Source organism: Alligator sinensis, unplaced genomic scaffold (genome assembly GCF_000455745.1).
Source record: "Alligator sinensis unplaced genomic scaffold, ASM45574v1 scaffold1205_1, whole genome shotgun sequence".
Taxonomy (NCBI): Eukaryota; Metazoa; Chordata; order Crocodylia; family Alligatoridae; genus Alligator; species Alligator sinensis.
The window spans coordinates 222,292-238,206 of record NW_005842834.1 but is presented as its reverse complement, the minus strand read 5'-3'; the positions used below and the strand labels follow the sequence as shown (position 1 = coordinate 238,206).

Sequence of the window (15,915 nt, the reverse complement as noted above, 5' to 3'; positions counted from 1 at the left end):
GAACAAGTGTTGGAGTTAGGTGTAGGGCACAGGAGCAGAAGGGCTTATAACTGTTAAAGTACATTCTTTTTCAAACTGGGAACTGAACCCAGGCCTCTTGTACTATAACATGCATCTGCTATCAGCAAACGGCTATGAAACCCCCCTGGCAAACTGTGCTCCTCTTCCTTTTCTAGTGGTTGAACTACCTAAGTCAAAGCTGTCCCCTGCATGCAACCCCCAAGGATTAGTATGTGATCTGTGGACTTCTCTTGGGCTGCCATTCCACCTCCCTGTTTTCCCTGCCACTGCAGCCAGGATGGGGCTGGCCTGCTCAAGCTGAACACATGGCAAAAAAGGATCCTGCAGGTGGGTGGGAGATGGGGCTGTTGGGCTGTGCATGCAGTGGGTTGAGAGGGAGGAGATATACAGAGGCAGCCAGGCAGCCTGTCCTGGGACAGGGAGTGCTGCCTGTGTGGCATGCGCCACTGGGAGAGGGGAGCAGTCGGCTTGTCCAGCACCTTTTTCACAACAGCTCTATAGCCAAGGCAGCCTGGCTTCCCCTGCACAGCCATGATGGAGGGAGTTTCCATGCATGCGGCTGGGAGAGTGGGGGAGCTGGGCTGCCCAGTGCCCTCCTCAATGTATGAGCAGTATGCATAGCTCTGTAACACAGGCAGCCTAGCTCCTCCCTCTCCCAGTCAAGTGTGCTGCATGTGCAATAACTCCTTCTCTTGGCTGTGGAGGGGACATGCCATGTGGGGGCACCTGGGCTATCTGTGCAGGGGGGCATAGGGGGTTTGCCTCTACAGGGCATGTGACTATAGGTGGGAGCCAAGGGGCACCCATGTGGTATGTGGCCCCTGAACACCCAGAAGCTGGACAGCCATGACCTTGGTCAGTGGCTTTCAACCTTTTTCATTTGCTAAAATGACTACAACACTAAAAAATTTTGAATGCAGGTGCAGACCCCTTTGGAAATTTCAAATGGAGGTGTGGACACCTTTGAATTATAAGTGTGGGCACAGACTCCAGGTAGAAAACCACTCACCTAGGTGATAGCAACCTGCTCCTACTAACTATTCACCTAGTTCAAGTGATAGATGTCTGTGCAGTAGATCTAAAGAATAATAGCTGCCTCCCTTCCAAGCCAAAACATGTTGAGATCAATATGGTTCCATGTGCTAGTCGGGGGGGTTTTCAGTATGTTTTACTGAAAAAATAAGGCAGAACAAGAAATACCTCTACTCTACCCAGGAACCATTACGACAGGCACATCAAACACAGGGCCTGAAGGATGGATCCAGTCCTTAATGCTGTTCTATCCAGCTTGCAAGGCTACCAGCAGACTATTGGAAGTTGGGGGTATGGTCAGGGGGCATGGACTGCTGCTGAATTTGGAGTCTGCAGGCCCTGCTAGACATGACCATTGGTGTCAGGGGGGTAAGCAAGGTCTGTGTAGCACAGTCCTTTTTGTCCTGTGGCCACTTGGTTCTGCCACCACCCTGCCATTGGTGGATTTCATTGCTGCTGCTGCTGCTTGGTCCTGCTGCTGCTGGACCGTCACCACTGCATGCTCCTGCCACTGCCAACCCCTGCTGCCACCGCTACTTGGCCCCGCTGTTAAGTCCAGCTGCTGCTGCTGGCCCCAGAACTAGCGCAGGGCCCGGAGTAAGTTTGACACCTCCACATTAGGCTACTATATAAAACCCCTCACACTAACAAAACATTAAAATTATTAAATGAACCCCTCAAAAGTTCAACTACCTCAGAATTAAGTTTGTATATACAACCAATTCAGCCCCTTGTGTCTATTCATTATTTTACAGAATTAAATCCTGTCTCACTTAAAATTCAGTGAGAGCATTGCCGTGGACTTCAGAGATGCCAGTAGTTCACCTACAGCCCTCATTTACATGCTCATATATATCATGTACTCATTTTTTCAGCAGATCCTCCTCTTATTCACTGCACAGTGTGGACAGTGCTCTCTGAATGGAGAGCAATATTTCTCAAACATATGCAATGCCTGACCCCATGTCTTATTTACTACATTTAATTTAAAAACTTCACTCAATACAGAATTTTTATTTTCCTTATGTTTTTCCTCCATCATGCCCATTTATCACTTTATCTGAGTGCTCACAAACATTAACAAATCTATCTCGTAACAGTCCTGTGAGCAAACTGGCTTTATTATATATTTTCAGACAGGGTTCTGAAGCACAGGACGATTAAGGACTATTTTTTCTAGCATCCACTAGTTTTGAGTGTTCAGCTTGAGACACCCAGAGCTGATTTTTCCAGAATACTTGGTATTTGATTGCACTTTATGGATATAGTCTAGCCATGCTGCTGTTTAAGGTTACCCCTGAGGGTCACCCTCTCACAAAAGGACTCTCAGATACCCAGGGGAAAAAACTTCCATCCTCTTCCTTCCATGTGCAAAATGGAGTTTATTTTCTACCTAGGAGAACTTTTACAATTTTTTAATTCTCCTTAGCCTGATGAAGGGTGGATGCGCCCAAAAGCTCACAAAGAGAGGAATTTTCCTGCTACTATTTAGTTGGTCTAATAAAAGCTATTGCTTCTGACCCAAGAGCTTTATGTATCTCTCTGTCTCAAACCAACATGGCTACAAAATAGAACCCTCACCTGAAGTACTCCACATGAGACTTCCCTCCTTGCCTACATTACACTTTGCAGCATGTTCATTATGCTTTCTGTTTCTTGAGTATAGCCCTTGTAGGAATCTGTCTGTGGACTATTTGTCTCTCCTGTTGTTGACTAATTATGGGCAGTAGAGAGAGGAGGTGGGGTGATGAAGTGCTGAAAGCAAGGAACAGGAAGCTGTGCAACCGCTTTTGATAAACTTCCTGTGCTTGCAGCCTACAGTGCCCAAGTGAGTTCTGAACATAGGTGGGCAGGGCATTCTCAGGGCTGTTCCTGCAACAACCTTCCATCACTGAACTACATGCCCTAAATCCTTTTAAGGATTTCACTTTCATGCCCATCTCCCACTGAAATTGGAATTAGGTACCTAAATCCTTTATGCTTCTTTGAGAACTTAAGCCAAAATACATACAAAAACATTATAATGAAATATTCATCCAGCACATAGCTTCTTATCTGAGTGTCTAAAAGAGTTCCTTGTCGGGGTATAATGTTTGTTATGCCTTCCATAATTATTTTCTCAAGCAAAGAAACAAAATATAACAAAAAAATCCTCTCTTTAAGTACCATTACAGTTATGATGCAGCTGGAGAAAAGTTAAACATTTGAAAGTGAATTTTGATGGCCCATTCTAAACTTAGACCAGTGGACATTTTGTTTCCCTAAGCATGAGTTCAAGTCATAGCATAATCTTCACATTTGCATAAGAATTCATGGAGGAAATAAAAAAAAGTGGCAAGGTTCTGTTGTCAGTTTCATGGGTGAAATTTCCACAAAAGTCAATGAGAGGTTTATCTTGAAAGCCACTGGTGATTTGACTTGAAATATATTTTACTGATACATCATGGTGGTGTTTGAATGCTACTATGCACTTAGAATTAAAGATTTACAGATGTAACACTTGACTTGTTCATTCATCTAAAAACATTCCTATGACATCATTTTAATGCTTCCATTGATTAACTCTCTGATTCCTTCAGTTTTATCTGAGGCTTTTGTGGACTTAAATTAAATGAATGATTAAGTGACAAAACAGCTGAGAGTAATCAATTGAGTAGAACAACTGCATGGAGCCTGTGTATGTGAAACAGGATTTGAAGTGGTTTGCACTAAGCAGGAGTAGGGTGATGTAGGGAGCTGCAGCTGCAACATATGTCGATCATAATAGAGATAAAGAGCATTTAATTTGAGAATTTAACTGGGTACAGGTTTAATACAGTTAAGATGTAAATGACACATAAGGCGTATCTGTACTTGTGTCATTTCAGTGTAATTATCGGAAGTGAGTCAGGTATTAAATTGAAAACAAAATGTCTTAACTGGATCAAAAATGGTACCAGTCGTGAAGCTGAGTGGCAGAACATTGGCAACACAGTTGAAATAGGATGTTTTGTGGAAGCTTAAAGATGTAAAATACTTACAAAATACTGTGATAAATACCTATGTTTGAAAATATATGTGGTGTACTAAACCTATTGAATTGTGTTATCTTTAAACCTAAGGGACATTTCTACATGCATAACCTATTTAGTATTCAAGAGTAGTGAAACCCATATCTTCTGTTAACAAGCAGTTGGAAGGAATTTTGCCTGAGACCTGCTAACAAGGATCATTTACATTATTTCAGGGGTCATTAATCCTCTAAAGCCAGAAAGAAAGAAAACAAAAGATTCTTTCTGTGCAGGAAGAATATTCACCTGAAAGAAACTTGATCCCCTTAAAATGGATTTCAAACCAGTTTTACCTTCCCTAGCTTCTTAAAGGGCTGGTCTTCCTATAAAGCTGAGCAATTTCCTGAAGCTAATATTAAAGGTTTCTGCAACTTGGACTTCTAACTCAGAAACCAAACTAAAGAGTTCACTGGTCTCAGATATGTTGTTCTAGGACATTAAGGAGCAAGGCCTAGGATTACAGAAGGATATAGACACATATATGATCTAGACAGGATTTAGATGCCTTCGCCCAAAACTGAGAACCTCAGAGCCCCCATTCAGCTGCTGCCTAACCTTAAGGGCACCTAAAAGGTCAAAAGTGCTGACACTTTCAACATTAATAATGTTGGAAAGTTAAATAATAATGGGAATAATATAAATAGTATAAATAATAATGGGAAAGTTAAAGTTTCCCAGACATCTAAAGCTCTGCTTGTGGCCACAGCCAGAAGTGGCTCAATCTTACTAATGCTGAGTCTCTCAGCATTTCTCTAACTCTTAAACCCCTTCAGGATCCACAAACTAGAGATTATTCTCTCTCACACACTTGAGGAGTCATAATCCAGTTAGTCTAGTGTGGGAGAACTCATGCCTTTTATTAAAGCTGACTAACAGAGGAGGTGCTGCAGCCCAGCGCACCCACTTGGAAGTAATACAGCCAAGGTTCAAGTCCTCTCTAGACAGCTTGTTCATTTTACATGAACAAAAAAACTGTCCTTAATTCAAATAACAGAAACCCAGGCTTCCCATACCAGCTGAGTGTTCTAAGCATTAAGAGCAAGAGTCATGCTCAGGCTTACACATCTCTCAGGCCCAATGACCCCTTAAGTCTTTCATGCAAAAAGCAATAGTTTCCATAGGAGGGAATGAGAAAATGTCTTCCAACCATACCCTCTGCCAGGGCATACAACAACCTGATGAATAGGGGCACGTCCCAAAAATGTGGGTTGGAATCTTTTCAGGCAAAGAAAAGAATAAAACCCAGGTCTTTCACATCCTAATTGATTAATGCACTAAGCTATTATATAAAAGATGTGAGGGAAGCAGCTCCTCAACCAGCTGTATTTTCAAGGAAAGATTTCACTCTTGCTGGGTTTGGGGGAGGGAGGTTGTTTTGTTTGTTTGTTTGTTTTTTGGAAAATAATTACGTGGACTCCTTACTTCAAAAGATGGCTTTAGGCTGTGATTCCCAAGGTGTATAAATCTCAGAGACAGACAAGCTTTAAGATAAGCTCTGTCCTCTGAATTTTCTGTTGACTAGCAAAGACAACTTCCCACCTACCATGCTGTCTTTTATGGAGCTCATCCTCTCTACATGTTAAATAGTGAGCTGAATGCCTAATTCAGGGCACTGAGCCAAACTCCTAAAAGTTACGCCTTATAACATTCAACTTTGCAGTCCTTAAGTACTCTTGTGGATGTGGGCCAAAATATATGTAAGTGTCTTGGCCTGTGAAACAGACAGCAAACTGTAACTGAAAAAGGCCAAAGGACTCTGGGATATTAAAATTGCCCTATTGTGTAACTAATATTCCTTTATCAGAGTTTAGATCCTTGCTACCTATGTTCTCTCTAGTAGGTTAGTTAAGCTATTACTATATTTTTAGAATATGAGCTTTGAAAGAGAGAAATTGCACCCCTTTTGTTTCAAAACCACCTAGAACATTTTTGTTCTAGTAATAAAACCCCACAATCATATTCAGATTAACATTTGTATGTATGAGGTTCCCCCTCTATTTTCTTTCCTAAATCAACTAAACTTTTATTTTATTTAAGTTACTTGGAAATGGTTGTATATAAGCTATTGAGGCTTTGATATTAGGCTTGGGGTTAACTATACTTCCCTTTCTGCACTATTATGGGGATATGACAATTTGGTGATTTTTTCTATTACAGCTAATGAATTCTGGCTGATGTTATAACGTTGCTGCACTGTTGACTCACTTACAGGGAATGAGGAGTTAATCAGATGCCAGGGCAGTGTCATATGTATCCAGGACATAAAAAAAAGAAAGGACATTAAATCTTCATGACTGTTATTTAAGTGGGAGCACCTTAGGGACAATTGGATGGCTGAAGCACAGGGCAAGCAGTATGTCCAAGTTTGTCTGTAGAGAAGAGTGTTGGAACAGTGACATTTCTCAAAAACCCAAACAAAGAGTTCAGGTGCTAATGACTGGCATTGAAACCACAGAGCCTTAGAGACTCAGTGCTCTGAGGCTCTGTGGGGGATTCACAGAAACCTACTAACAGATTGAAGGAATTATCAGGCAATTTTTTTTATTGCAGAAGGGTCTTGCTTGTCTTTGGAACCAACTGGGGAAGAATGAAAGAGGGAGAAAATCTGCCAGAAACCCAAGAAAACAGCAAGTGCTGTGGCCTGTTTAAACCTTGGAAAAGCAGGAATATGTAGATGCATGACGAATAGGTCCAAGGAGGTGATACTTCCCCTCTATCGGGCGCTGGTCAGACCGCAGTTGGAGTACTGTGTGCAATTCTGGGCGTCGCAATTCAAGAGGGAGGCGGATAACCTGGAGAGGGTCCAGAGAAGGGCCACTCATATGGTTAAGGGCCTGCAGACCAAGCCCTACAAGGAGAGACTAGAGAAACTGGACCTTTTCAGCCTCCGCAAGAGAAGGTTGAGAGGCGACCTTGTGGCTGCCTATAAGTTCATCACAGGGGCACAGAAGGGAATTGGTGAGGTTTTATTCACCAAGGCGCCCCCGGGGGTTACAAGAAATAATGGCCACAAGCTAGCAGAGAGCAGATTTAGACTGGACATTAGGAAGAACTTTTTCACAGTTAGAGTGGCCAAGGTCTGGAACGGGCTCCCAAGGGAGGTGGTGCGCTCCCCTACCCTGGGGGTCTTCAAGAGGAGGCTGGATATGCATCTAGCTGGGGTCATCTAGACCCAGCACTCTGTCCTGCCTATGCAGGGGGTCGGACTCGATGATCTATTGAGGTACCTTCCGACCCTAACATCTATGAATCTATGTTGGGCTAGTGTGATTGAGACCCAACAACAGTGATGAGTGACCAACCCTCTGGGAGAGCTGTATTAGGATTGTGCAAAACAGGCACAGAATGGGTACTCGCATGAGTGACTGGTGCCTCCTGAATCTGGGGGGGCACCTGCAGAAGCTGCAGACAGTGGTGGCCCTGTCAGGGGGGGCCCCAGCTCTGCCAACAGCATCAGTGTCAGCCATCAGGGGGGCACCGGCCTCATCGGGGGGGGGGCACATGCACCCCCGTGCATTCTCTACCAGTCACCTATGGGATGACTAGGTACCTGACTTGAAAGAACCAGCCAGGTATTTAGAAATCTAAATTGCCTAAACCAAGCCAAAAAATAACTTGATACAAAGCTGTACCAGCAACTAGAAGAGCTCTATGTCAGAAATGAGGTCATGATCTGAGCTCTCAGTCAAGGCTGACTAGTGGAGCTGAAGCCCTAAGGGAAACACACTGATTGTTAATATCCAAGTCTTATTGAAGCAACATTTTCAAATGCAGACTCAGCTGTTTACACACCCTTTACAATGTGCACATGTCCACTATTCCTGTAAAGGCTTCGCCTGAAATAGGAGCACAGGCAAATTAAGTAATTTGAAACAAGGGCCAATTTTGTCTGTGATTTCCCAATTTGCTTATGCAGACAATTATTCTGCAGGTACAAATAGTGAGCACAATTATTCATTCATATTTTGCAAGTGTAGATGTTAGCAAACTGTAGGAGTTCTACAGTTTTTAATCGGTCCTGATCCAAGCAAAAAAATATTGCATTTAAGTGAAGCAGCGGGGATGTTTTGCCTCAGGAAGGACTTACTTTATTTTCACCTTCAAAAATATCTTTTTATCTAGTTATTTGAGATTAAATTGAGAAACCCTTACTAAGACTGGTGAGTAGCCACTCGAGTGAGCAGCCCTGCTGATTTCAAAGTGAATCCAGGTTTTCTATTCTCGCCCTTTATTTTTATGAGGGTTTTTTAAAATTTCTGAAGTCAAAGAAGCCATTGCATTTGACAGCTGAGGATCTGCCCATATATTTATATGTATATTTAGAGAAAGGACTAGACTGTCACATCCTTGCTTGGACATTCAGAGAAATAAGACTCCCTCTGCTTTCAGCTCATTTGCCTGACACTGCCCAGACTTGGACTCTGGCTGTAGCAGACAGCACACAGGGATTTGCTAACTATTCCTCACTGCAACAAATAGGCAAGTAGTTGGTAGAAAGGGGTTGGACAGTGAGAAGAACTCTGGCTTTCCAAGCCTCTCCCTCCTCATTTATTCAGAGCTGGTATTGCCCTGTAAGGAAATAGTATCCTTCTCCACAGAAAAAGTAAAATAACTTAAGTCTGTGGAGGATGGGAGGAATGTTGGCTCTCAGGCCCTGAACAGGCATTCAGACAAGCAATTTTCCACCCTTAAGAAAGTTTTCAAGAGAGAGAGCCATAAATGCATTCAACCTGCAACTGCCCTCTCTCTCCTATTTCTTGTGTGGCTTCTCAAGACTGAGTGATCCTGATCTGAGGAAAGCATAATGAACAGTGGCTGCTCCAATCATCCTATTCCCAGGGACAGTGAAGCAGTGAGGAAATCCTTGTTCCTCAGACCAGGGTCTCTGGTCTGGGGAGCTAGCAGGAAGCAGCAGGTGGCTACTTCACCCCTCCCCTCCTGAGTGCAGGAGCATCAGCACCCCATGCCTTCTTCCAACCAGAGTGACTTCAGACTTGGGAACGCACGGGAGACTTTGTTCATCACTTCACCTCCTCCCAGGACTGGGAGGAGATGAGCACTAGGTACTTCCTGTGCCCCCGAGACTAGAGTGACATTGGTCTCTGGCAGGCATTTCCACACTGCTCAACTCCTCATGGTCCCTGGAAGGAGTTAAGCGGCAGGGAAGCATATACGAGTTTGTTCTCCCAGAAGAGACTCTCAGGAACAACCTCTACTGGGTTGGAGATGAGTTATTTTTCTCCCAGAACCACCAACTTTGTTCCAGGAGAGATTGTGTGAATACCTGTAGCTTGTGGTTTCTAGTGGGAGAGCTGCAGTTCTCTCAGTAGAAATGAATGCCTGTATGTGGCCTCAGTCAAAATTCATCTTCTTATCTGTTTCTGGGATGGTACAGCTATTTGCAGTTCCTTACTTGGGGCAGACTGTGGGAATTTATTTCTTTTTTTTTTTCTTGAAGTCCCCTGCTGAAACCCTAAAGTTCATCCCATATTTAATTAATCAGAGGGCTAAAATACTTTTTTTGTGAATTATTTCCAATATCATTGCTTGCCATTTTGGCTTTCATTGTCCAATGCAATTTTTAGCTGAATTGAGCAGTAAAATATTTGTAACAAAAATGAAAACTGGTGCATACTTAATAAACTGAACCAGTGGCTGGTAGACTTTTCAAGTATTTCTGGTCTGATATGGGCCAGGTGACTTCCATGGCATGTTGGTGGCAGATGACTTTCTCTGCACCTGCACTGGGGTCACACAACTAGGAGCTGCGCCAGCACTGTTATCATCTTCCCAGCCCCTTTACTCAGCTGGGGTATAGGTACAGCATCCAGCTAGTGGGGAAATACACCAGGGCCAGACACCTGGAAGCTGCATCCATACTGCTGCTACTTCTGTGCCGCAGCTGGGAGGCAGGAGGGTAGGGGGCTAAGGAGAAGTACTAGCAGCATGGATATACTTTCTAGCAGCCCATCCTTGGTGCAACTCCCCAGTGGCTGGAAGCTGTACCCATGCTGCAGCCGGGAGGGAGTATAGGGGACAGGAGGAAAGAAGCATCAGCTGCAAGGGCACAAGACACTTTACAGTGCAGTAGATTAATCTGCTGTGCAGGAAAGTGTCACTGGGAGCATCTACACAAGATGCTTACTGTCCATTAGTGTGGTGGTTAAAAACTGTGCTAACTGCCTACGGGACAGTGTTATTAGGCTAATGTGCAATAAGTATCACAAAATAACTGTGTACCAGCACTACTGTGCAGTAACTACTTACTGAACATTTAGTTAGTACTTCATTAAGCAACTACTAAACCTAAGCCCCAGGTGGGGTGGAGGATGCTTGCCAGTGATAGGGTCACTTATGGCTTTCGACTGACACAGATTTGGAACTGATTTGGCTTAGAACACAAAAAATTCTCTTAATTTTTGTTGTTGTTGTTGTGCAGTAAGCCTATTTCAAATTAACAGCATGTATAGACTCACACAATGATGCTTTACTCTGCAGTTAATTAGTCTACTCCACAATAAAGCACATGTGTAGACATATCCTCAAAGAAGAAAGAGGAAAGTACATTTCAAATATCAAGAGTACCTCTTTTAAAAGGGATGTAGCCATTATATTTCCCACTATCCCATTAACAGATGAGAGTACTCTCAGATTCTAACCTGGTGTTGCACTGGAGACTGTTGGCCACTGCTGTTCAGGTCCTCCTGGTCCTCCTCGTAAGACTCCTGCCTCCTCCATATGCACAGCACTGAATAAATATACATATTGATTAGATCATACTGTTCCTATCTGTCTTGTTTCTGTGCAACATTTGCTTTTCTGGGTATTCCTCTAAAGTCATAGGTCACAGTTGTTCATTATTGCACAAGTGATAATCAGGGATCTGGATTTTCTGTTCACTCAAAAAATGTGGATTTTCTCCTTTAAAGGAGAAAAATGTGGGAAACCATGGGGTTCCCCTTGCAGGCTGGCAGAGTTCTAGCCTGCAAGGGGCTGTTTGGGGCTAGGGGAAGTGGATCACAAGGGGTGCCACATGCATGTATGCGGGTGCACACATGTCCCACAATACAGCCAGGAAGTGGTGGAAAACAGCTCTCCCAGCTGCCTGCAGGTAAGTCTGGAGCTACTAGAGGGCATAAGCAACATGGGAGCCAGCAAGGGGGCACATTGAGGCTCCCACAGTGAGGAGGGAATGGGGCAGGATTGGCAGCTGTGACTGGGGACACTGCCCAGCTGGGGTGGTATGTGGGGCCTGGGTCCTGGGGCCAGGGCAGGAATGTGTGGCCATGGGGCCTGGCTGGTGAACTGGGAGGGAGCCACGGGTGGCTCATCCAGGGGCAATGAGGGGGCTGGCTCCCCACTGCTGCATGCACTCCCAGGGAGCAAGGCATGGGGGTCCACATGCCCCTCCAGATTTATGTGTGGGTTGGGGGAGGCCCCCGGCTCCTACTCTCCTGCCCTCTCCCTGTGGGCCTTCATTGCCCAGTAGGCAGGACTCTGCATGGGAAGGCAGAGCAGGGCAAGGAGGCTTGGTGCTACCACCCCAATAAGAGCCCCACACCAGCTGCATTGCCATGGCCCAGCAGCAGCAGGGGTCACAACTCTGGGCCACCACAGCCACCCCCACTCCTGCCAGGCAGGCAGGGAGTGCCACGCCATGGCAGTATAGCTAGCACAGGGCTCCCAGTGGCAGTGGCAACAGCACTGAGATTCTCTGCCCTCCCAAGTCAGGTCCCACCTGCTGGGCCTCAGAGGTCCCCAGGAGGAGGGCAGCAGGACAGGAAGCCCTAAGTCCCACAGCAGCCAGCCCACATCCTCCCCCGCCTCCCATGATCTCCTGTCAGCCCAGCTCTGGCCATGCCACCTGCAGGGAGGTGGGGTGGGCTCTGAGTTCTGTTCTGGCTACAGCAGCCACCACCTCCCAAGTGCAGCAGCTGGGGCTCAGCTGCTGCTACAGGGGAGGGCAGGGGGCAGGGGTCTGTAGGCCCTGGCCCTGATCCCATAGGCCTGGTAGCTGGGGGCCCCTTCCAGCAGGGCTAGAGGGGCAGGGGGCTGTAGGTCGGGAGTGAGGGGCATTGGTGGGGCCAGGGGCCTGCGGGTCGGGAGTGAGGAGCACCAGCAGGGCTCGGGGGGCTGTGGCTTGGAGTGAGGCATGAGAAGGGGCAGGGCACTGGCATATCAGGGCTGCTCAGCACCACAAAGCAGCAGGGGGGACAGCTGCAGCTGGACCTGCATATTGGTATGCAAAGGGGGCAAGGGGAACTCTGATTTTGTATGATAAAAAAACCAAAATCAAATTCCAAAATATATAGGTATTTAGAATTTATTTTATTATAATGATTGAGGCACTGGTAGACTTCCAAGTTACTTTAAAGTTGTAAAGATATCAATAAAACATTGTGTTCAACTGATACATACATGCGCGCACACACACACACACACACACAGAGTGGTGTTTCATTTTGAGCATGTAAAAACACAGATTTGGGGGTTTTTAATCAGGTATTTTTAAACAAAATAAACAGAATCCCTGGTGATAATGTAATAATGTATCATGCAAACACATTCTGCTAATGTGTTTTACAGCAAATATTTCAGTCCTCTTAAGATCTATAGAAAGCCTTTGTTATTTATTTGAATACTTCAATGCACAATTTCTGTGCCATTCATGTAATACACAAATACTGTCTTTACAAAATGGTTTGTTTTCATTAATGTGATGTAAAGTCAGTAACATGGCAGGTAAGTCATCAAATCCCTATTGTGTTTATGATGCCTTAGCATTGAAATAAATTGTTTCTGTCAGTCCTGGGCTTCTTTAAGCATGCATCTATTTATCAGCACATAATCCAGTGCAATTTGCAGTACCTTACACTGATTACAGTATGCTTTTGGCAAGAAATTTAGAAAGAAAAATTAGATTTCTCAAACTACAAGGAACGTTAAGTTTTAAATAGTGTCACATGATGGAAACTCTGCCTTGAGACCAAATAATTTAATTGATGGATATCATCTATCATAAACATACAAGTGGATGATGGGGAAAAGTAGATGCCTGTAATTTTGTTTTTTAAGATGGAAAAGGCCTGTTCCTGTTCTTTTAAAAATGAGATCATCCCTTTCCCTGATCATGAAGATGACTTCAGTCAAAATCCTAGAGTCCTTATTCACCCTGTATGCAGAGCAAGTTCCTACTAATTACAGTGAGTTTCATTTCAATTTGGGTTGAGGGACAATTTTGAAATTCAGTCAATTTATTTCTCATGATTTATGAACCTTTAAAAAAAAAGGCAGTGTGACATTGTAATTTGCTGAGTACCTTAGCTCTGATGTAACAAAAAAGTAAATACAAGCTTAACATGAAACATGTAAATAGTCCCATTAAAGTCAGTGGAACTATTCCTATGTTTAAACCAAAATGTATGTTCAAGACTTGGCTACATTAGGGCCAGAGTGCTCTTTACCTTGGGTATGTCTACACTTTGCCTTACATCGCCATAGTGATGTGCTACATCACCGTATGGCACACTACAGTGACATAGTGATCACGTGAGTCTACACGGGATTGGCAGCTACTTTGCCATAGTGGCATGCTCCCCCATTTTAGTGCACCACTACAAAATCTAACCAGACGCCATGTGCACAACAGTACAGGCAGTCACTGCTCTGTGCTTTAGTTCTTGCAAAAGGAAGTACTAAAACATAGCACCATGGCAATGTCACCATATGGCAACATGTAGACATGCCCCTTTGTGCCCCAAATTAGGCTACTTGGTTCATCTTTATGAAGCTAAGTCAGTGGCCTTACTCAAAGGTGCTGAATACCCAGAAGCTTCCATTTATTTAACTGGGAGATGCTGCATGCTTACACCTATGGAAATCAGACCCCTTGTTTAGGTGCCTAACAACAGACATACAAATCAATATTTTAATGGCCTTTCACTGGCATTCAGGTGCCTTAAGTTGCAAATATTTGCGCAGTGGTTTTTAAAGGTAACAAAGTATGCATGTTATTTAGTAAATATTCAGAGCCAATATGTGCTTCATTTAATGTTCTAGTAGATAAACACTGGATAACTTGAACCTCTGCATAACTTAATAACTAGTTTCACCTTGTTCATGCCAAAGCATCTTAAAGGTAACAGTCTGAAGAGAAATTTTGGGTGTGGAAGTAAAATTCAAACTGTGTAAATGTCAAAAATTGCTATCCTGTGACTACTTAAGTGTGTCAAAAAGAAATAGGATGTAACCCTCTGTTGATGCATCTACACAAGATCCTACGTAGTCATAGTGATGAGCTACAGTGACATTGCTCATCACTACGGCAACGTAGCATCAGCAAGCACTAACTGTGATGCTGCCACTACTGCGCAGTAGGGTCAAAAATGACCCATGTGCCACCAGGACTGCACAATACAAATGGGTACTGTGCAGTCATTTAGCACTTGTAGACGTGCCCTGTGTCCAGTTATTTTCAGTTTGTATTTGTTATGATAACCTCCAGATAAATTTGGAAACATAATTTATTTCCCTAAATCTGTATCTTTCTGTATTCTGCAAATTACCCCCTCCCACCCCCAAGTTTCAAATTCCACATAAATTACTATGGTCTTTTATTTACCTTTAATTTGTAATCCAGTTTTTTACTGATGTTACAATAGACCTAAGACTAAAAGTGGTTAGTTAATTGCTAAGGCAAAGAAAGCAAAGTTGTCATTTTATTTAGATGCTAACAAAACACTTTTTTTCCATTCTTTCCAAGATGTACTGAACAGAGAATTATAGTAGGACCTCAGTTTTAAGATTGGGATTTTCAGAAGTAGATCTGGACACCCAACTCATTTAAGCCTCCTTGAAATTCTCAATTTTACATGCTTGACAATATTATTTTAACCTTCTTAATCACCTCAGGTGCACTATGTGGTTAATAAACTGCCTGTATGTGCAGCATTCCATTCCATCCAGGAAGAGCACACACCAATTGCTGCAGCTTCCTTAGCCTGAAGAAAGGGTTTTTGAACCCGAAAGCTTGCTTAATAACTATTCTCCAACCATTTGGGTTGGTCTAATAAAAGATATCAAATTCACCCAAGGAACCTTGTCTGCCTGTATGTGCAGCATACTTTTATGGTCATGAAAGAGAGTGGGTACATCTACATATGCCCCTATGGCACCATTGTTACTATGCTGTCATTTAGTACTTCCTTTTGGATTACAGCCCGTACCTCATCGTGCCTGTGGCACAGTTATTTTTAGCTACTATGTCGCCATAGTAATGCACTATAGTGAGGGAGTGTGTTGCTATGGCGACATAGCTATGACATCATGGTTTGTGCCCACTGACACTACATCGCCATAGCGTATTCCTACGGCGATGAAGCGTCTTGTGTAGACACACCCAGTGGGCTGAAAAATGTATCAGTGCTGCATATGATGCAGTGAAACTTATCAGAATTGATGGTAACAGGAAGCTTTAATGTAAATGTAGATTATATTATCATAGTTTAATAAAGCAATCAAGCCTTGATAGTCTATGTATAAAGAAGTATGAGGTAAATGACATGAATGCTTAGATCACACAGTAATACAGTAATGAATAATGAAAGAGGCAATTAAAATGAATCCATAGGATTGGTAGATGTAATAGCTCAAGAGAAGAATTTTGGTGCTCCCCACATAGCATGCAGATTTTACCAAAGACACCTAATTCTAAAAAGTAATTAATTAAAAAAAACAGTCCTTTTCTGAAAAGGACAAAGATATAAAACAAGATATAAGGACACAGATATAATATGGGAAGCATAGTACATAC

At 43.5% G+C, this 15,915-nt stretch overlaps 1 protein-coding gene across 1 annotated transcript in view; it reads right to left on the bottom strand.

Moving 5' to 3' along the window:
* The window catches only part of LOC102382917 (protocadherin alpha-C2), a gene marked incomplete at its 5' end in the record, with an annotated part of 148,455 nt that overhangs the window by 109,930 nt on the left and 22,610 nt on the right, over positions 1-15,915 (bottom strand). The window contains 1 exon segment of the mRNA XM_025191586.1: positions 10,763-10,861. Coding sequence (XP_025047371.1) covers positions 10,763-10,861 — 99 coding nt within the window.